This window comes from Lichenostomus cassidix, chromosome 6 (assembly GCF_008360975.1).
Source record: "Lichenostomus cassidix isolate B80296 chromosome 6, HeHo_3.0, whole genome shotgun sequence".
Lineage (NCBI taxonomy): Eukaryota > Metazoa > Chordata > Aves > Passeriformes > Meliphagidae > Lichenostomus > Lichenostomus cassidix.
In genome coordinates this window covers 31,050,042-31,071,647 of record NC_139487.1, presented here as the reverse complement: position 1 = coordinate 31,071,647, position 21,606 = coordinate 31,050,042, and the positions used below count along the sequence as shown (strand labels likewise).

Sequence of the window (21,606 nt, the reverse complement as noted above, 5' to 3'; positions counted from 1 at the left end):
TGGCAGCAGGAGGAAGCCAGAACAACTTTGAGCCTCCACAGCTTTATGCCGTGGTGCAATTATTACATACAACTTATCAAAAGGGTTTAGGAAAGTCATTACCAAATAAACTAGCCTATTCATCTACCTTTCTCCCCTTAAACAAGTGAATGTTTAAATTTGTTCACTAGACCAAGATTACATAGAACTGAATCAGTGTTCATAGGAGTTACAGTACAACCACCTTTATGGAACCATAGTACAACATCTTAAACCGACTGTAGTCTTGAATATGTAATACATCCTTAGGAGTAACTAGTATAAAAAGTATCAACATCAGTGGTTTGAATATAAAAATTTATTTAAAGTCAGAGTATGCAACAAATAAAACCTACAGAAAACAGATTTTCCCATCACAATCTGTTGCTTACCAAATAATATTGTGAAAACACATTCCTTCAGTCATTATAAAGTTCTTAAAATACAAAAGAAATTAAATTTTGTAAGAAAGTCTAGTAGACCAGAGACTGTTTCTTCCAAGGTGTTTTGCAGAAGCAAGGCTATCCTTCAATACATCCCACGCCATCCTCCTCCACCCATACTGCCTTGCCCATAGTATCCTCCACTATTTCCACTGCCACGACCTGAAAACAATTGACACAAGGTCACGCATACATACCTTAAAGAAAGAAAAAATGGGATGGGTAATACAGAACAGTTGGTTGAAGATGACCACTTACACTAACAATACTTCAGCACTACTGCCCTTAACCAGCATTTACTGCAGTAGCACAATGTATAAAGCCCCGCGAGACTGGCAGTTTTAAAAAGCCATTGCCCCTCCTTCCTTCCTCCCAGCCCAAAGCTCACCACCCTTGCCCTGTCTGTCAGAAGACAGACCCTCATCACAGTCCCCCCTCCAAATATTTAAAAGTGAACTTGTACTTACTGTATCCGCCCAAGCCATCAGGAGTTCCGTATCCACCGCTGTAATTGCTACCCATTCCCATTCTACCAACAGAACCGTAACCTTGATCTGGAAAGCCAGAAGTGCACCATTAAAAGCCTGGAACTCATTAGACTTGGCAAAACATCAGCTAAGTGTGCAACTGATGCATACCCATTCCATCTCTGCCATAGCCTCCCATTCCAGAGCCACCTCCAGCAGTGGAATTCAGGAATAGTTCAATATATCGATGCTCTGTAAAATGCAAAAAAAAACCCTTGCTTTGTATATTGTTTCCCAGACCAGAATCACAGATACAAAGCAACCCCTACCCAGCTGTATGTAGCAGACAGAAGGCCACAAACAAGTGAGTTTGCAATGTGGTTAATGGTGAAAACCTTAAGATGGATCTGCTCCTCAAAGCTCTGCTAAAGCCAGGCCAAGCGGCAGCTTCAGGGAACACAACACTCACGCATGTGATTCTTATCCTTGGACATGGCAGCTACTGCATCCTCATGTGTTACAAATTCCACATCTGCCTCTCCTGTAGCTCTTCCATCTGCTCCAATATCAATGTGAACTCTTATAGGGTTCAATGGTGAGAAAAACTAAGGAAAAAACAAATTCAAAACCAAATCACGTTAATATAGAATCCAAGCCAGATACTTCTTTTGCATTCCCATGGTTAGTGGTGCACTGCATCAATTCAATGTCATCCTACCACATAATTAACTACTGAATTCTCAAGTATCACTTAGTGGTTGTGCAACATTCAACATCAGGTCAACCTACATTTACAATCCATTACTACTACACAGCTTGGAAAACTGCAGCTACAGAGCTTGAGCACCTTTCTTTGAAAGCCAAGATACAAGCAACTGCCCACACACACTGCTTTGAGCAAGAGTCTAATGCGATGCTATCCTGGACAGGAAAATAATCAGTTGATTTTAATTTGGCTCTGTTTCTTCAGATTTCTCAAAGCAAGGATGCATTAATGGAATTCAAGAGAAGCTGCCTGTCAACCAGACTGCTCTTCCTCACAGCTCCAGACCAAAGCCTGACTTTTCACCCTTACTGTTACGCTCTCTACACTAAACAAAATCAAACTGACACAAGAACACATCTTGATTCAAGTAAACCACCCCCCCCCAAAGAAAACCAACACGAGAATGGAGTTCTGCTTATATAATATACAGGTGCAACTGGAAAGATAGCCTCTCCCCAAGGATGTGCTGTTTAAACCAGGCCTTGTATACCAAGAAAGCTTTTTTCCCCTACAAACAATGTATCTACACTGACACAAGAATGCATTCCCAAAATCCCACAGATATGCTTTTATCTGCCACCCGGATCTCTTAGGAGTAATGGGAGGGACACAGTCCTCTCCAAGCCAACACATTGCTCTAGTCTTCCCACCCTGTTCCTCCTGAAATAGAGCCTCAGGTCAACAAACAAGTATGTAAACTAAGCTATCTAAGTTTCTCATCTGCTATCATTTTAAAAACAGCAGATAAGCTTCAATTCTGAAGGCCTTAAAATGAGGATACTGATTGCAGCAACTGTTTTTTCTGCAGTACACCTTCTCTGGAAACGAAAGAGCAGGGAGTGCAAGGATTAATGTTAAATATAGCTTTGCTGACTATGGTAATCCCACCTCAGACAGTAGCTTTATAAAAGCTCGTTATCTTTGTGCAACTCACTCATATGAAGGGCGATGACTTTAGCTAGCAGATGTAGCAGTGACTTGTTTGAGAACTCTCCCCAAGTTCGGACTAGGACAGATAGGGACATGTACACTGCTGGCATGAGGAAGCCCTTTTCCCCGTGGTACTTACGTTAGCAATATCGTTTTCCGTGGCTCGGAAAGGCAGCCCTCTCATGTGAACAAAATGACCGCCACCATGGAACCCCGACCCTGCATCTCCAGCTCCATAGCCATGTCCTCCCATGCCTATTGGAAAACCCAAACCAAGAAAACCCACACACCTCTAAGATCATGAAAAGCCAAAAGTCATCACTACTCTTTTTGCGAAAGCACTCAATTATACCACTGAATGCATGGTGTTTACACTTCCCATGTATCAACCCAAACCTTATCCAGAAGCCCTCCTAAGCGATCTGTTTACCTTTTCTTACAATTCCCCAATTCCCTCCCCTTTCTAAACAACACTTCTTTACAAAGTAGCAGGATGAAGCTATTATTTCTGTCTTGGAAATACTTGTGTCTTGCAACTCAAAGAACAGGAAAACGTTTTTAGACAAACTGTTAATTTCTTTTACCTCTCCCATCCCTCATTCTGTCGTCATAGCCGTCGTTTCCATAGCCATAGTTATTATAGCCACCATAATCATCAAAGCCACCATATCCTGTGCAATGGAGAAAGAAAGGAACGATTACATTAGTGCTCAGAATTCACAGAGCAACGCACACACAACACTCAATTTTGCAGTCTTTGGGCACCCAGCATTTTGCAAACAGCCTCTGCAGACTGTCAAACCTGGATTTCTGAACACAGTGCAAAAGTACATTTCTTTTTATATAACAGAGGCTGAAATATGCAAATGGAGAGATCAGATTTTACTCACAGTAGCTGCCTAATTATTTACACTCATCTTAAATACTGAGCCACATTTTTTGGATATATTACAAGTTTTTTTCAGATAAATACATCAAACCCAGCAGGCATTACAGCTACTGCCATTTCCTTATTTCTTGACAAGTATGTCAGAAACATGAAACTGCCAAGAGAACCTGTGTTCATTAGATGAACATACCACCGTCATATCCACCACCTCCTCGACGCATTCTGTCATACATACTTCCACGCCCAGCTCCATAATAACCCCCTCTTCCTCCTAATGGTCTATCATATGGTCCAGGTCGCTGTTGTCCCATCATTCTTCTTGGCATGTCAGAGAATCCTCTGATTTCGCTCTTACTACTTTTGAAGATTTCAATATATCTAATAAAAGAGGATTTTTAAGGTACCAGTAAGAACACAGGCAGAAGCAGTCTGAATTTTACAAAAGGCCATACTACATTTTCTAGAGCTAAATGTACAAGCCAATAGCAGTGACTAGAAATACCATACAACTTAAGTTTCTCCTCAAAACTGTAAGAATCTTAAGTGTATTTAAAAAATCCCACTTTACAGTGGCAAAAATTACTATGTGAAATTCTAGCTGTACAAATTAAGCTTAAAACATGTCTTTCCGGTATGAGAAACATACTTTTGAAAAACAATGTCTGGCTATAGCAGCATTTATCACAAATTACCCTACACAAGAATGATTGAAACAATTTTCTGAGTTTAGCAAACTACCCAGTGCAATACTGGTCTCCCCCACCCCCCAAATCTACTGTATTTCCCAAATTAACTTAGGATCAGTTATAAAAATTCTTAAAAACAGCCAATTCCCCAATGGTCCCCAACCCCCCAAAAGCATTACTGACCCACAACCCCCAAAAATTAAAGATTTAACACCATCCCAAACTCTCCATCCCCACCTGTGCCCTATTCTTTCCTTGTGTTTCCCCAGAGCATTTTCTGCTATCTCCTTTGAAGCAAACTGCACGAAGGCCTCCCCTGTGCTTCTCCCCTGGTAGTCCAGCGTCAATGTTATCCCATTTGGCACGATTTCCAACCCTTTAACCCAAGGACAAATAACCCCGTCAAGGGGAACAGTGTTAAAGGCTGAAACATTCCCATCTGTATCAAATACTTAAAGCATATCTAAACAACAACAACGAAAAAGAAAACCACCTTGTTTCCCCCATCACCCAACAATACAAGCCCATGATCTTTCATTAAACATTTACGGATTTAGCCATACTTCTTTTCTGATAAGACTATGCAAAAATACAACCACCTAAGTTACATGAAGAAAATATAGCCACCAATCAAGGAATTTAACTGATCCAAATGCTAACATTCAAGTTACCCCAATATGCACGGTATGTTTCCCACCTCGACAAAATCAGATACATTCTGTGTTCTACTACGTCTAGGGTTATCTTTGCTTCATTTAGATGGCACAATTTTTACTCAAGACAAACTAATTTAGAACAATCCCTTCCCATCCACCCCATTAACAGCTATTAAAAATATACAAAAGATACAAAAAACCGATAAAGAAACCCACTACACTCCGACTATACTGGAGGTACCTTGGAAAAACTGAACAATCTCTTCTTTGCTGCAACCAAATGGCAGGCCTCGGAGTCGTACCACTGTCCCGTCATTGGTTGTATCATTGGGCCCATTGTGTTTTCCACTCCAGTCCATCTTTTATTTAATTTAAATCCTAAAAAATCCCAACAAAACAGAAATTAAAAAAATTGAGATTCCGTCCCTGCTAAGTCCCTCCCTTAAAAAGAAACCTGGCGGGTTTTGTTTATTTAGGTAACTAGCATGAGAGATCTCGAGCTTTACTTCTGTTCCGGATTTGAAACTGTGCATCCAGAGCCATCCCGATGGGATCTAACCCCCCTCCCCAGGGTTTCAGCCCCGCCACAGGGGCTGCTGCCGGGGAGCGCTGCGCGGACGGCGGGAGGCACGTGGGCAGGCACGGTGCAGAAAGCTCGGCATTTACTCCGTGTATGTTTCACATACGCTCCGCAAAGCTTCGTGGGTCTTGTCTTTTCGGTTGCTTTTTTACCGACAGCGTGACAGCTGAGGAAGGGGCTGGAACCACGGGCCCTTCCTTTGTCTGCCCTCAGCCGGGGGCGGCGGGGCTGTGCGAGTGACGGGGGCGTGTGGAGGGGGGGCACCACCACCGGCCCACAAAGGGAGCCGCCATCGCCACCTCGTCAGGCGCGGAGCAGTCGCGATCCCGCCTCCCGCCGTCCTGCCGGCACCGCGGCCCTGACCCCCGCCCGCTCCCCGCCGCCATTTACCGCGCCTCCCCGGGCCGCCCGCCTCCCGCCTCCCGCCCGCCTCGTTCCCGCCGCGCTCCCCGGCCGCGTCCTGCCGCCCACCTCTGGCCCCGGAGATGCCGCGCCGCCCGGTCCGCGCCCGGCCCGTATCCCCTCACCGCCCCAGGACCGCCCCTCCCGCCACACTCTCTCGGGGCCGCCGCTGCCGCCCTCGGCTCCGCCGCTCAAAATGGCGGCCGCGATCAGAACGAGGCTCCGCGCCGCCTCTCCCCTCCCCCGCCCGCGGGCGCGCGCCGACCCCGACCCGGGCCGATCGGGCCCACAGCGCTCCCCGCCGCCACCGCTCGCCCGCAATACCCCTCCCGGGCACGGCCCGCCGCGGCTCGCTCGGCCCGCTCACCCTCTCCGCTCACCGCGAGCTTCTCGCGCACCCCTGGCCGTGCCCCGGCAGCCGCTCGCGCCGGGCAAGACGCGCCTCCTCCCCGGCTCCCTCACCGTCCGGCGGGCCGCACACCTGCGCAGCGCCCACGGCCAGCCGAGCGTCCGCACCGCGCGACTATCGCGATACCCGCGCCGCGCGCCGCCTCACACCCGCCTGGGCGGCTCCCGCGCACGCGCGACTCGGGGGGAGGGGGGCAGCGGGGGGGGGAGGCTGGTGGAAGGGAGCGACAGCGCATGCGGGGTAGGGGAGGGGGCGTTCCCGCCTGTTCCTTTCACCGCCTCCTCTGAGGGGCCGCCCGAGCGCGTGCGCGCTCCTGCCTCGCTCACGCGGCCGCCGCCGCTCGTTTTGGCGCCAAGCGGGAGCGCGCGGGGCGCGCGGCGGGGATCGCCTCACGCATCGCCTCACGCAGCGCCTCACGCATCGCCTCACGCAGCGCCTCACGCAGCGCCTCACGCATCGCCTCACGCAGCGCCTCACGCATCGCCTCACGCAGCGCCTCACGCATCGCCTCACGCATCGCCTCACGCAGCGCCTCACGCAGCGCCTCACGCAGCGCCTCACGCAGCGCCTCACGCATCGCCTCACGCTGGCGACAGCGGTGGCGGCCGGACGTGCTGTGGCGCTTGTGTCCCGCTCAGCGTGTCCCTCTCCCTCAGCGCACTCCACTCGGGAGGGAGGGAGGGAGGCTGAGGCAGGGTGCCCGGTGTGGGCGCACGCAATGGCTGCCCTCATCTCCTCAGCAAAGCTGCCGAGCCGTGCAGGGTCCCTGTTCCCTCAGCGCGGGGCAGAGCGGGCCGGCCGCGCTGGGGAAAGGGCCTGTCGGAGCGTTCAGGGGCTGGTGGCGAGGGAGGCTAAAATCCGTGTTTTAATTAAAAAAATAAATAGCGTGGAGCGCCGGGGGTGCAGGATAAATTCTCATTCCGTGTCGGCGCTAGGAAGTGACGAGTCGGCTCTCTGGCTCCGCCTGCCGTGAGGGAAACATTAACTTAGAGTTCTGTCGGTTGAGGTAAAACAGGGTGGAAAGTACCTTACAGAACACAGCCTGCGGCTAGGCAGGTGCACACAACAATGCAAATCCCAATTTTTACGGTTGATGCATTTACAAACCGGCCATTCGCTGGAAATCCTGCGGCAATTTGTCTGCTTGAAAATGTAAGTTAAAAAACCCAAACTTTTTTGCGGTACTGCAATGACATTTGTTATTCTGTATTTGGCCTGAGCACTCAGCATGGCATTAGACTTTGCTTTCTTTGCTCGGGAGTTCTGCTTTTAAAACCTGTTTGCTGTGGCTCCAGGATACGGAGAAATTACCACAGGGGTGCACTTTTTTTTTTTTAAATCAAAATGATGTCATACAAGGCAACCTTTGAATTTTTTTGTAGGCTTAAATATTTTATTGAGGAACAGACTGGGTTTATTTTGAGTTAAGGCAAAAACAAATGGCTTAATTTCTCCACGAATGAGTCAGAATAAAGATTCTGAAGGATTAAGAAGGATTCAGAGTGAAATCTGAAAAGTAATGCTGTAAAACAGACTCAGTACTCGGTGGAAGGATTAAAGTGTGGGGTTTAGTTTTGGTGTGGGTTTTCTCCCGTTTTTTTCTTTCATTTTTTCTCTTTCTCTGGAAAGAAAAAGAGTAGTTACAGACCTGGATATGAGTGTTTTAGCATTAGTGTGTCAGGTTTAGCTTTGGCCAAGTTTAAGCAAACAGTTTTTATTGCTTCCATGTTGCATGGTAGTTTTGGTGCAGTTGACAGTAGTTATCCTCCTCATCAGGGTGTTGTGAATATTTGGTGCTAATTGGTACTGATTTCTACCAAAAAAAATATTAAGCTGGATTAAAAACATGCAGGCCTTGTGTTATTTGTATAGTAACTCCTGATGAGAATTGTAAATATGAAAATATGCGTAGAGTAGCCAATGGCAACAGCTGGTGCTGGCAACATGAATCCATTCTAGATGTTCCTAAGTCTGTTTAAATCTCATATAACATTGCCAGTTTACCAGATCAGTTAACGATATGACTGGGGACATCTCTGTTCAGAGGTATTTTTGGGCCCATAAAATCTAAGTACTCTCAAAATTATCTCTGCTTTAAAATTACGAGTTTCTAAAAGCATTTTTTCTATTAATTTTACTTTATTACATTAAGATATCATGAGGCAAACTTACTTGCATGATGACTTTGGAATGCAGACATTTGAATTGTATTTCTACAGTTTCTGGAAGTAAAGGCTTTAGTGTCACAGCTAAAGCTGAGATGCTAATTCAGCATTTCATTCTAAGCTTCAAGAAAGTGTGGTGCAGCCACACTTCTGTTCTCTACTCCCTCCAGAGTCTAAGCAGATGTTTTGCAGAAAAAATCAGGAGAAATGCAAGATGGCAAACCCAGCCCTTTCTGTGTTTCAGAGGTGCCACAGGATGGCAGTATTTCAATAAAGTTCCATGCTATTAAAAAAAAAAAGTTATTTTTAATAACTTTTTTATTGGTCTTTGTTCTCCTTTGGGATCTTTACAGTAACTGACAGAACTCTTCCTGGGATAAAGGAAATGTGACTGTACTGTCAAGTGTTAGAATGTTGTTTAACTGTATAGAATTCAGTCTGCAAGTGCAGCTCTAGTGTACTAATCAGTTACTGTTTCATATCTATAGTATAGGATTATTGGCTGAAAAGGATTAGTTATTGAAGGAAGTAATTAAAGTTAAAAGGGCAATTTTTTTATCTCTCAGAGGCTGAACCTGATGAGGTCCGTTTAGTACTTTTTTTCTCTTGAGTTTCAATATTTTAAAAATCAGATTATCAAAGCTGGCTAGTCAGCATAACTGTGGGGAGAGAGCAGTGGAACATGGGCCAAGGAGAATATTATACAATCTGTGGCCTTGGGCATCTTGGGATCAATGTTCACTGGCTTGAAATGACAGGCACTTAGGGAGCTCCAGCAGTTTTATTTATTTTTTTCCAGTTTATCTCTTCTCAGCTCCTACTGACTTAGGTTATTGTTCCATTTGTTTAAAGGGTAGTGTCAAGGGCATAGCCAAAAGGGCTGACCAGCCAGCTTGGCCTTTGCCAGCACTACAGACCTCTTGCTGGCAAGGATTTTTCAGAGTTGTGAAAAGGAAGTTGTAGTTCTTTTTAGATTATGAAATAACTTCTCTGTGTGACTTTAGTAACAACCTAAAGAGATTTGTGTTCCTGGAAAGACTTGAGTTTATTTTTTAGGAAATTTTATTTTCAAATAGTCCAAGAATTTGTAAACTAATAGGACAGATACTAGAAATTGCCATGTACCACAGTTATTATCCCATTATGCTACAAGTTTTTTTTTTACTCTCAGAAGGTATTCTGAACTAAAACTGAAGCTATGTTTTATGGTAATAGAAAGTGAAATTACTGTATTTCTCAGAAAGTTTGACTCTATATGTTTTGGCCTGCTCTTAATTGGATGTGTTATTTCATCACTAGGACTTGGATGAAGATTTGCACCAAAAAATTGCTGCAGAAATGAACCTTTCAGAAACAGCTTTCATCAGAAAACTGAAACCTGGAGATGACTTTACCAAAAGTTAGTGGTTCTGTTTACCCTCCAAAATATCTAACAAAGGAATAGGAAGACAGTGTGGGTACATTTACAAGAAATGGTGCTGATTTGAAAGACAGCAAAACAAAATCTTGAAGTTGTGATGTATCTTAAGACTGTTGCATGTGGATTCTTGAAAGTATTTGTGCTCAAATTTATTTTACAGTGTAAACATATTTATTCATAGTTCAGACCATTCATTTTAGTGCCTTTTACCAAATAAGCAAGTTGTATATAGACAGTCTCCTAAAAATGCTATGCAGACATCTTTCAATTAATATTTCCCTTATTACGAATAACATCCTGAGATAATTTCCTATACGAGCAGAAGAATAGAGATGGAACATGCTCATTCCATATTCACAGGACTGCAAAGTGAGTAGAATCTGGCTTGGCTGTTTAGGGAATTATCACTGGAGTAACTGTAATGTTATTTGAGTTTGTCACAAAGTGTTGTAAGAAGCCTGTAGAGCCAATACTGGAAAACACAGGTTTCCAGCAAAGCTGGGAATTCTGAAGGCTGCTCATTAGATTGGTTTAAATGGAGAGGATTCACTGGTGTTTGTTGGTAGGGCATGTGTGGATATTGGGAGAGGAGCTGGAGAGACTCTGGGCAAGGTAGAAAATATCAGGCAAATGCAGAGTTCGTTCAGACTCACTCTGTGGATTAGTTTTCAGCTGAATCAGTTTGCTGAATCTGCTCACTTGGCAGTTGTGTGGTGGCATGAGCCAAGGGGCTGGAACTCCACTAGTCTGGACTTAGATGCCAGGTTAAGGTTTTATCTTTGTTGTTTGATGGATTGTTCAGGGAGTGGGATTTTGTACAGTCTCTGTAATTGAAAATATTAAGGGTAGTAGTAACTATAATTACTTGCTACTGTTATTGATAAATTGGAATTTGTTTTAGGGTTAGACAAATCACATGGAGGAAGAAGTGATAACACTTTTCATTTTTCATGTTAACATCTACCAATATGTTTAACATACTCATTTGCAAGTCATCCGTATCTGACAGCATACAAAATGCCAATTCCTTTATCATTAAAGTGCTTTTGATACTAATGGACTGGTTTGTGACCTTAGACTCACACAGCTGCCCAAGAGGTGCACAGTTCTTTCAAAGGAATTTAGTCACTGAGATACACCTGAGACTCTGTGTATTGAGGGGTGGTGGGAGTGAACCAGGAACACCAGAATGTCATTTATCATCTGCTTCTGGAGCATTAATTGGTGTAGTAAGAGCTCCTCAACAGTGTATGTTTCTGTGGGCATTTGTGACCAGTACATTTAATTTAATTTTAATTAAAGAAAAAACCAAACCAATCAACTGCGTTGTTTTAGGGACACACGAGTTTATGAGAGTACTAAATGTCCTCTCAGCCCAAGTACAGCTGTACATTTTGAACATCCAGGCAGGTGTTTGGGGTCACAGAGCTGTCTGTCTCCACTCAGGCATAGGCATGGCTGGCTTCATGTCCTCCTGCTCTCAGCCCCAGCTTCCACTTGGAGCAGTGCATTACCAGCACTGAGCAGGCTCACAGCTGGGGTCTGGGCTAGCCCTCACTCACAGCACTTCCCTGCTGGGGCCATTAGTTCCCACCACAAGGTTTTATTGGGATCCTATTTGTTTTCATTAGGGACAAGACTGACTTTAATGCACTAATTTTACACAGCAGCAATGACAAGACTTGTTTGGATTTTAAAAAAAAACGGTTTCTTTTCCACTTTTAGTTGTGTTTGTATGGTAACAACAAACTTGCACTTAAAATGCATGTGCAAAAGTTACAGCAAATGTACATGTGTGTTCCAAATTTTTTTAAACAACAAATAGAAATATGATTTCGAGTGAAATGAAGGGTTAGTAGGCATTAGAGACTTTTGACTGGTGGTTTAAGCAAAATAATTCATATTTGACTGGTGGTTTAAGCAGAATAATTCATAACTGAGCTAGTTGCAATACAGGTTCCATTATACCAACAAAGCCATCTCTAACCTTTAAATGGTAACCCAGCCTGCAGATGTATAGATGTCATGACTATGCCTTTGCAGGATTTCATAATACACAAGAGCATGGAGGCTTTATCTTCTAAATAAGACCTATTTAGGAAAAATCTGTGCAGCATGCAAAGGTAGTTTATCTGATTCAAAAGGGATTACTATTCTGAAAAATCAGTGCAAAATGGGTACCTAGAATTGTGTTTAGGACTAAAACTGATTGTAACGTGCATTTTGATTAACTGAAACAACATTATATATGTTGAGATAAAATGAAGAAATAGACTTCTTCCACTTAATAACACTAAATAAACTTTATTCTTTCAAGGTTCCTGCTTTGGGCTCAGGTGGTTCACCCCAACCAGTGAAGTTCCTCTCTGTGGCCATGCTACTCTTGCATCAGCTGCTGTGTTATTTCATGTACAAAGTATGTTTACAAACAAAGTATTACTATAACTTTTTAGAACATTTACTTCTGAATATGTCTATTTTCTACAAGAAAGGCAATTAAACATTCAGAACATTTATAGAACACAAATGGAGATACCCTGGGTATTGTCTTTTACAAGTGCTCTGTAATAACAAGGCTGTAGTCTGATGCCTACCCTTTGATTCCAATGCCCTGTTATTACTCTTGTTTAAGAAAACAGCTAAATATGGAAATGTCATCTGGGAGAGGTACAACAGGATTTGATGAATAGGGACTATTGCTCTTTCTGTTAAAAGGACATTCCCATTCATTCTAGCCACGTGCTGGAAAGATTCCCTGACAATTGCTGTATTTATTAGCTTCAGCAGATTTATTGAGTTAGTTGGGAATTTTGCCCACAATACGGACTTGCTCTAGATATATTTGAGCTGCATAACTAACTTTTTCTGAATATACTGAGCTACTCTTATATCTATAATGATTTAGATTAAAATTCTTATGTTTGATAATGTTGCAATGTTCTCTCTCTAGAAAATACAAATTCAGTTCTCACATTTGTGACACTGAGTGGGGAATTAAAGGCCAGACAAGAGAAAGATCATATTGTCCTGGACTTGCCACTTTACACAGCCTACCCCCAGGTCAGTCAAAATTTTATTAATGATAGGCTTTCAACAGAAGTATGTGTTTGCATGGGTATGTAAGTATATGTGTCTGTCTATAGTTGCATGGAGACATACATATATATTCCAATTTTTACAGTGTGTTTTTTTTTCTCTTCAGGAACTTAAGGAAGTGGAAGAATTAATAAAGGTAAGAAAAGAATCTATCAGTTGTCTTAGAAAAAAATTACAATAGCTTTGCTTATTTTTATGTATTAAAATGGCTACAAAATGGTGAGCAAGCACTGCTTGATGTAGTCCTTAATGTGAAACACCAAACTTCAAAGGTGTGAGTAATGACTCAGTAGGTCAGGGAATGTAATTCTCCAAAACACTACAGCTGAACCTGGATCTCCCATTACCGTTGACCAAAGTTTCAGTGGCATTTTCAGCCTTTTGTGTACATGTGAGGACAATCTAATATCCTTGCCCTCTTCTAGGTCCTGGATTTCTTTCCAGGTTGACATACATGGAGCTCTTAACACCCACCCATATCCATTCATGTGCTTAGTGGATTTGCTTTTCTTGCTTGCATATGCTTGAGGGTTGCTTGGAATACCTTGCATAAGCCCTCTTCCAGCAGGGAATGTGCTCCACTGAAATGTTAAGGAAATAATATTTCATATTCAAGTGATAATGCTTTTCTTTGTCTCCTTTGCATTTTCCACCAGGAAGCTGTTGGTGACAAGACTGTTCAAGATGTCCGTTATTCTCCTCACACAAAGAACCTTCTAGTCCGCCTCAGTGATACTTATGGAAGGTATCTTATACTTCTTTAGTTTTTTAAATCAAGAGTGGTTTGTTTAATTGAGTTGGTTTGTTTAATCTATTCCTTACATACTAGGCTCTTTTATCTTGTTTTAAGTGAGGTGGAGATTAAAAACCTCTGATTTAAATTTCTGTGTTAAATGGTTGTTATCTTTTAATGTGAGCTTATTGAATCTCCAAAGCTGAATAAGATCAATCTGAAATCTGTCTTCAAGAGAAGGAGGTGTAGGAAACAGTTTTAATGATGGTGTGTTTTTCCCATCCATCTGAGTCTAAAAATGATCCAGTAACCTAGTAGGAAGTTAGGAGTCCTGCTTCAGTTCAGGGCACAATGACAGAATGCCAGGGATTCTTACTTCCATTGGACCATAATCTCCTTACACATGCTTAACAGCACCATAAGTAGCTTTGTAGAGGGAATTTCAATTGAAATTATTCCAAAGCATTTGTTAATCTCATCTGAATTTCCTTATTAATTCAAGTATTATCTAGGTATATACTGCCGAAACACAACTTCTTTAATCAGGCCAAATTACTATTATTACAACTTGAAGTTCAGTCTAACTAATGGTTAAATTCTGGGATAGTGGGGTGATAGAAATATCCTCATCTGAGTACTTACTATTTTCACTCTTTCAGACTATTTTGTAGGGAGGCATCAGACAGCTATGGACTGCTTTAGAATGCTATGCAGACCTGAGTGATATTAGTTATTTGCCTGCTCTGAAAGGAGGTGGAACACTTGTTACATTGTGTAGTGAAGCAGTAATTCTTTCAATGATTAAAATGTTGAAACAAAGTGGGTTTTTTTTTTTTTGTGGCTAATATTTCTGGATGCTATGTTTTCAGAAATAAATAGGAAATGGATGGCTTGAGCTTTTTTCTGTGCTCATTTAGAATGTATTAGATTCAGGGTGATTTTCTGTCAAATACCATTGGGGGACAATGCTAGGAATCTTGTCTCTTCTAATATTTTAGGGCTGGTTTTGAATTGTAGAGAAGATGATGCTGTAGTTTTATTTTTCTTTTCAATACTTACATTCATGTAAAATTAAGAATATGAGCTATTAAAATGTAATAATTTTATTCAAGGGCTGTGTTGGAAGAATTGAAAGTGAGTGCAGAAAGCTTTTTGTCAGCTGAAAAGACAGGAAAATTGAATGGACTCATACTCACTGTTAAGGGAAATTCCAGTGGAAAAGGCCATGATTTTTACTCCAGATATTTTGCACCTTGGCTTGGAGTTCTGGAAGACCCTGTATGTGGTATGTGTTTGTATGATAAGCAACTCATACTTTTGTTTCAGTTCAGTTTAATGAATTTTAGTAAGAATCTTAAATCTCTTTTCATACTTTGGAGTCTCTTATGAATTACTGGTTTATATGGATAGCAGGAGTACTCGTTAAAATAAAAATTTCCATGACTGAGGCTAACTCATTCAGAAAAAATCAGAGCAGCTTCTTCTTGTCATTAGGCCAGATATTTTTGTGTCTTTTTCAGATCTTTTCCCTCACGTATTCCAATTAGAGAAAAGTGAGAGACTAGTTCAGTATTGGATTAGTATTGCAGTGGAAATTTATATCCACTTCTGTTGGTGTTGTTTTTATTGTGATGGTTTGGATTTTTGTTTTTTGGGGGTTTTTTTCTACGCATTGCAGCTGAGATCTTCTCTAGCTTCATGACACTTATTGTCACTATTCTCAGGCCTATGAGAACTCAGCTCGCTCTATACTTGGGGCAGCAAGACTTGTTATTGTCTGTTCCTGTGATGTTGCACTCAGTCACTGTGATGATGATTGCAGCAGGATGATGTTCTTTGCTTAGCTACCATTTAATCACAGGTTAATTATTAGCTAGCTGAGAGTTGTGGCTAATGATGATGTCCTCACCTAAGCAAGATTTCCACTGAAGCTAGAGGACGTGGAAGTAATACTGCTTTGCCATGAATAATTGAAATTATAAAGCCTTAAGTTCTGTTTGCTGTGCAAACTCTTAGTTTTTTTTACCCTAAGCACACGTGGCACTTGATTTATGATATTTATATTTGGACTATGATTACTCTGTAAAGTAGTGATTATAATTTAATTCTGTACTTTGTTTTCTGATTTCTTTTAAGGATCTGCCCATGCTGTTTTAAGCAGCTACTGGTCAGAGAAGCTGGGGAAGAAGGAAATGCTTGGTAAGATAAACTGGTTTTTTGCAAAGCTGTCCATTTATGTAAATCTACTCACTAGAAAAGGTTGTACTACTACTGCAATCCAAGCTGTAGCACTAACTCCCTACTCATTTCCTCCAGATGAATAGAATATTATGTACTATCTTGTGTGTGAGGTCATCTTTGAGATACTGCTTTCTTTCCTATCCACCACCATGACACATCATGCCCCAGGGAGTTTGAAGTTGTGGTTTCTGGATCATAACTCTGCAATTAGTTTTTGGTCTTGGCTTTTGGATTTTAGTTCTCATGACCTTTCATCATAACTGGAGCTTGGTGAACCTCAGGTGATGTTGTTTATGTGTTTTGATTCAATCCATGAGATATGCTTATTAGATCACGTCTTTGTTATTAAACAAGAAACTTAAGAACCTGGTGGAAAAAAAACCCAAGAGAAACTGTTAATGTATGGTAATACTAGATGAAGAGGTGTTGGGTGACTCCTTGCTTCTCATGTTTCTAGTGCTTTACCAGAGAATAGAAGAACAAGAGAAGCATTACATAATACCCGCATCCCCTACTTGATTCCCCAAGAGGGGGCAATTCTGCACATTAGTTTAGTTTTTAAAACTTGGTTTAATTTTTTCACCACATTGGTTTAGAACTTGGGGTTGGATACTTGATCTAATAAGGTACTTTTTCCATAAAAGTAAACATTATTCCAAACAGCTGCCTTGCATATAAGCCTTCCTTTATTTGGTCAAATGAATCCCAAAATGGATTTTCTTGAGGATGCTAAGTCTTTAAAGGATGCACAATGACCAAATCCCTCTCCGTCATGGACTGAAGGAAAGGTTTAATATATTGTCCCAAAGATCTTGTACTTGCATTTACACCACACAATATCTGTCATAGCTTAAATAGTGTTGGGGGGGAAAAATCTCAGCATAATTTCTGAAGGGGTAAAACTGTCTCTGGTAAAGCTTCCTTATGGGCTGGTTGTTTCTCAGAAGATTTTGACATTTTTGTATGTTAATGTGGAATTTGAACTGTCCATGCCATCTATAGACATTGGTTCATTAAGTACTCAAATAGACTGGAAGTCTGTCTGTACTTACAGTTGACACTTTATATTATTTTGTATGTACTGTCCCGTTTGCCCTTTTAGAGAAACTGTCTCAAGCAGCAAAGGCAATTGATGCTGTAATCAGCTTCTCTAATGTGTTTAACACAAAAAAAGTCCTATCTGTGCACAAAATAGGTTTGGGTTAGGTTTTTTTTTTTTCTTCATATTCCATGCATATATGTCCTCAAATTCCTTCTGTGGTAGAAATCATACAAATCTGTTCTAAATAGAACAAGTTGTTTTGATGTCTGATCAACGTGTGGTTTCGATATATATTGATAAGAAATAACTTTTCCTTCCGTGTGTCTGTCTGAGGGGGTATCAGGTACTGGGCAAATTCAATTACTAATGAGATTGTTTGGAAAAGATAGCTGGCATTCAAGGACATTCCATATCACCAAATATTAATACATGAAAGCATCTTTGGACTTTTTAGAAACCTCTGTGGTAGCTTCTGTAATATCCGATACTTTTTATTGCAAGAATAAAGGAAGAAATTCTTCCATAAGATGAAGGATCTGTTAGTTCCCAAATAGATGATGTATAAAATAATATAAAAGTGAGGAACATTAAATCTTTTGTGAGATCTTTCTGGCTATTGAGGCTTTTAGGAGGAGGTCAGCTGCAGCTCTGCTGAAGCATGAGACTTCATTTCCTGTGTTTGGGTTATCTTCCTACTTTTTTTTAAAATTAAATTGTCAAAAAACAACCACCCCCACCAACAACAAAGAGAATTTTCCAGTACTTTTTCAAGGTGAAATACTTTATGATCTTTCTTGAAGCTAGGTCCATGTCCTTGAACTTCAGCTGCTGGTTAAATCAGGGTTTTGTATCAGTCCTTGCCTTTCTTTCATTTGAGGAGTCTCTGCAATGTATAAAAATTAGCATCTCTCATGTGAGATATATAGACTTTCATGATTGCTAATGAATGCAGGGTATACCAACTGTCTGTGTGTCCAGCCCTTCACATTGTTTTCACATTTTGAAAGTAACATTTATAAACATGCTTAAGGAATTCCATATAGCCAAACAAATTAGAGGGGACTCCCCAAATTATTGTGGTGAGAAGGGGCTTATTCAAGACAATTGTTAATCTCAGGTTAAGGTAGAAGACTCTTTCTATACCAGTTTATTTCAGATAGCTGTAGTCATTTGTGGGGAAATTTATTTCTTGTTGCTGCATTTAACTTCTCTGATTCCTTCCAGTACAGAAGAGGTTTATAGCATTTAAAGGTTGTTTTTGGGGGGCAGAAACTAAACAAAAAATACCACCAATAATAACAAGAACAACAAAACACAAAAGCCAGAAGAGGTTGCTGCCTTAAGGTACAATGAATCTACCTATGTTCAAGATTTTGCTAATTTGAATTCTCATGAAGTTAAGAGTTTTAGTTGCAGCTTTCATCTTTTCCAAGTAATCTCAACATACAGATTGACAACATCAGGTTTGTGCACAAGTGTAACATTTCTCCAAAGGAGAGGTGTTTCCCTCCATCAATCACTACCTTCTTTCTTAGAATTAAAAAAAACAGTCTTGGAGATCTTAACTTCACTTTAGTTAAGGAACAAGTGCTTCTTTCATCATTCCTTTATAGGATTTAGAAATTCAATCAAAATACTAGTGATTTCTTAGAATAAATATTATTACAGGAGTGTCACTTTTTCCTGAGTTGATGTCATTCTGATGACATTATGAAGAAAATCCGTTAGCCCTTGAATTCTGTCAGCAGTGGTCATTGAGCTTCATCTAGGCTGGTAAGAAGCTCCAAAACAAGAGGATGATGTCAGTACAAGGCTACCAGCTGATGTGTGAGTGTAGGGGTGTGTGATACTGTGATAGCAGCATGCTCAATCTCACACGCCTTCTGGCTACTCCTGAACTTTCCTCTGTGTCAGGTTCATCACAGAGGAGTCCAGGGCACTGTGAGTTCAGCTGTTAGATGTTGCAGAATTGTAGAAACAACTACTAGTTTTTACAGTAAATGTGTATAAAATCTACATATAGTATGAGGTATTCCTAGTAAATACAGATGTGGAATAGGTGTGCAACAACGTCGTGGTCTAAAAGGAGAATGAGCGTCAGAGATGTCTGAATGCCTCCAGAGGCATTGCTGTTAAATGAAATCCTCTAGTTACTGAAATGTTCCAGGCAGGGCTATTTGCTCTTAATTTGCTATTAGCTCTTATCGTGTGAAATATCAGTGCTTTTATGTGAGAGAAGAAATAGATCAAGTATTATTTTCATATAAGCTTGGCTAAACAATTCCTTTAGTGGGTTATTTTTTGTTTTCCGTCGATATTGGGGGTTTCTTTAAAAATAAAATGAAATGAACCAATATCAAAATAATCTCAGTAATCCTGACATGAAAGAGCCAGTACTGTTTGAGCATTTAAAGAAGGAAAAAACAAACTTAACCAACCTTTGAAGAGTTGAATTAATTAATCTCTTTTATTTAAATCTGCTATCACGTGGAAGTAGGAGAGCTTAGCTGTGTCTCCAGACCTGGCAACAACTGATCAATTTTAGCATGATCTTTAAGAGTCTAAAATATTCAATTGAAGCGTTACTCCATTCATAACTGGTGTTCTGACAAGTTAAAAACAATAACCCATGACTGTATAAATGGAAAAGAACAGAAAGTATCAATCTGACTCTCTAAATAGCTCCTGTTTCCACTCTAAAAGAGTGCTTGCTTTGTCTGAGAATCTAATACCCTGATCAAAGAAGAGCTTTTTTATCAGCAGTGGCTGAGAAATAGTTTTAAAGCATATAGTATGTATGCCATCAGTGAGCCTGTGCTCTGTTGGGATCTGAATACAATCTCTGCCCAATTTATAAATTGTGAGCTTGAGAGGGAAAACGTGCCCTTTAGCTTTGGACAACTTCTGGAGCAGGTGGAAATTCATTGAGTAAGGAGACTGAACAATAATGCCTTTTCATCCATTTACAGCCTTCCACAAAAGCAGCACTGCTCAAAACTCAAACCTTTTCTAGATGCCATCTGATCCAGACCATTTTCTGGGCCAGTCATCGTGCAACTGAGACTGCTGAAACAAGTTAGAGACTCCACATGCTAGGTGCATTATCATCCTGCCTGTGTATGACACAACAGTTTAGGCAAAAGCTTAATTATCTAATTAATTGCAAGCAGAAGGCTGTTCTACTTCAAGTTTATCCAGTAGTATTAAATTATATCTTCTGGATTCTATAAATCAATATCTGTTCCTGGCTGGGTAAGAATTTGGTGTCAGTTTGTGACAGCTGAAGAGGCATCCATGTTTCTTTGTAGACTTTTTCCACTTTCCTATGTGAGCTTATTCACCCTTTAGCCAGGCACATTCTTTGAATGTAGTTTCAGCTTTGGATGTTCAGTACCAGTAAAATGGTATTCATTCTCATGCAGATAACACTTGGTGTTCTTCCTTCTTCCCTCCAAAAACTGTATTCAATGAAGGGAGAATTCAAGACTTCTTAGATACGCAGAAGAAACTTGATTTGCTAGAACAAAGCAAACTATCTTTCACTGCTTGTATTAAGTAGCAGTTTTATCAGACTCAATAGGCAAGTTCTGGTTGGAAATACACCCTCAGAAGACCTTAATCCATAAAGGCAGTTCATCCAGGTGTCCCTGGTACACCCTTTGCCCTGGTGCTGCTTGCTTCTTGAGCAAAAAGCCTCATTTCCCGGAGTTCTCACAGATTTTTGAATATTTTGTGACACACACTGTTTTTTTAACTATGGGTTCTTGTTTCTGTTTAGCTTTTCAATGTTCCCGCCGTGGAGGAGAGTTGAAGATTTCCGTGCGCAATGACGGAAGAGTTGACATTGCGGGGCAAACTGCTGTTGTGTTAAAAGGAAACCTGACTGTCTGAAGGAACTGTCACTAATCTCCCTCTCACTGGTCACTAATCCTCATGTTACTCTGATAATGCTGATTTTATGTCAGCTCTAGGCAGTCAATCACTACTGTTCTCAAAAGTCTTTGATTACTCGTTGTCCATTTTTTAAAATTGCTTGAAAGTACTCACTTCTGATCGTCAAAATCCTTGGTATTCTTCACTTTAATCTTGCCACTTCCTATGTAGACTGACCTGTGAAAATGTCTGAGTACAGCTATCTTGTTTTTCCGCTTTTAAATGATTCTTCTCTTTATTTCCAGATTCCATGTTAAAAGTCCTTACTACTTGCTGGATTAAACTGTAAACATCTCTTTGATAAAATAATCAAACTTTTCACATACTGATCATTTTTCATGAAATCTGAATTCATTTAAAGAAAAAACAATTTTTCAATGCTATATATTGAAATTAGTAATGTTCATGAACTTATTTGAATTAAAAATGAAAAAATATAAATGGTTTAGAAATGTGCCTTGTGGTTCTCTTTCATGAACAGTATTTTTTCCAAGTTAAATGATACTGCCTTTGATCGTAGCACTGCTGCTTAGTCAATACTTTTAATTAAAGGTTTAGCAGAAAGATTTAACACATTGACATTGTGGTGCACATAAAGCTTATAAAAATCTGAAACTTTATTGGTTACAGCAATGTCAATTAATTTTCAAAACCTGAAGATTTTCTCCTAAACTAAAAGTTTCTTCTCTAATCTTCATGAAGTGTACTGCTTCAGATTTTGTCACCATGA

General features: G+C 40.8%; 2 protein-coding genes across 7 annotated transcripts; one reads left to right on the top strand and one right to left on the bottom strand.

Moving 5' to 3' along the window:
* Window positions 1-322: 322 nt before the first annotated feature.
* HNRNPH3 (heterogeneous nuclear ribonucleoprotein H3) lies at window positions 323-6,427 on the bottom strand. Of its 5 annotated transcripts, none has more exons than XM_085064300.1 (10): window positions 6,205-6,427; window positions 5,097-5,233; window positions 4,437-4,575; window positions 3,704-3,891; window positions 3,209-3,295; window positions 2,764-2,879; window positions 1,398-1,533; window positions 1,100-1,180; window positions 929-1,015; window positions 323-658 (listed from the first exon to the last, which is right to left on the bottom strand). In XM_085064300.1, the coding sequence occupies exons 2-10, from the start codon at window positions 5,212-5,214 to the stop codon at window positions 645-647; spliced, it is 966 nt and encodes a 321-aa protein (XP_084920426.1). In that variant the 5' UTR covers window positions 5,215-5,233; window positions 6,205-6,427; the 3' UTR covers window positions 323-644. The 5 variants fall into 5 exon arrangements, with proteins under 5 accessions (XP_084920426.1, XP_084920422.1, XP_084920425.1 ...); XM_085064296.1 differs by having other exon boundaries at window positions 323-623; window positions 6,205-6,426; XM_085064299.1 differs by having other exon boundaries at window positions 323-623; window positions 3,749-3,891; window positions 6,205-6,426.
* Window positions 6,428-6,802: 375 nt separating this feature from the next.
* PBLD (phenazine biosynthesis like protein domain containing) lies at window positions 6,803-21,332 on the top strand. Of its 2 annotated transcripts, XM_085064291.1 has the most exons (9): window positions 6,809-7,398; window positions 9,711-9,810; window positions 12,149-12,247; window positions 12,782-12,891; window positions 13,034-13,063; window positions 13,584-13,672; window positions 14,773-14,945; window positions 15,797-15,859; window positions 20,722-21,332. In XM_085064291.1, the coding sequence occupies exons 1-9, from the start codon at window positions 7,315-7,317 to the stop codon at window positions 20,832-20,834; spliced, it is 861 nt and encodes a 286-aa protein (XP_084920417.1). In that variant the 5' UTR covers window positions 6,809-7,314; the 3' UTR covers window positions 20,835-21,332. The 2 variants fall into 2 exon arrangements, with proteins under 2 accessions (XP_084920418.1, XP_084920417.1); XM_085064292.1 differs by lacking the exon at window positions 12,149-12,247 and having other exon boundaries at window positions 6,803-7,398.
* Window positions 21,333-21,606: the final 274 nt, after the last annotated feature.

Excerpts from the sequence above, each read along its gene's own strand:
- HNRNPH3 (XM_085064296.1), bottom strand. The coding sequence starts at position 5,214 with ATGGACTGGAGTGGAAAACACAATGGGCCCAATGATACAACCAATGAC. Across the intron at positions 3,892-4,436 it reads AAGGAAAGAATAGGGCACAG|ATATATTGAAATCTTCAAAA; the intron begins GTGGGGATGGAG and ends CTCTTTTATTAG. Across the intron at positions 2,880-3,208 it reads CAGAATGAGGGATGGGAGAG|GCATGGGAGGACATGGCTAT; the intron begins GTAAAAGAAATT and ends GTTTTCCAATAG.
- PBLD (XM_085064291.1), top strand. The coding sequence starts at position 7,315 with ATGCAAATCCCAATTTTTACGGTTGATGCATTTACAAACCGGCCATTC. Across the intron at positions 13,673-14,772 it reads CTCAGTGATACTTATGGAAG|GGCTGTGTTGGAAGAATTGA; the intron begins GTATCTTATACT and ends ATTTTATTCAAG. Across the intron at positions 14,946-15,796 it reads TCTGGAAGACCCTGTATGTG|GATCTGCCCATGCTGTTTTA; the intron begins GTATGTGTTTGT and ends ATTTCTTTTAAG.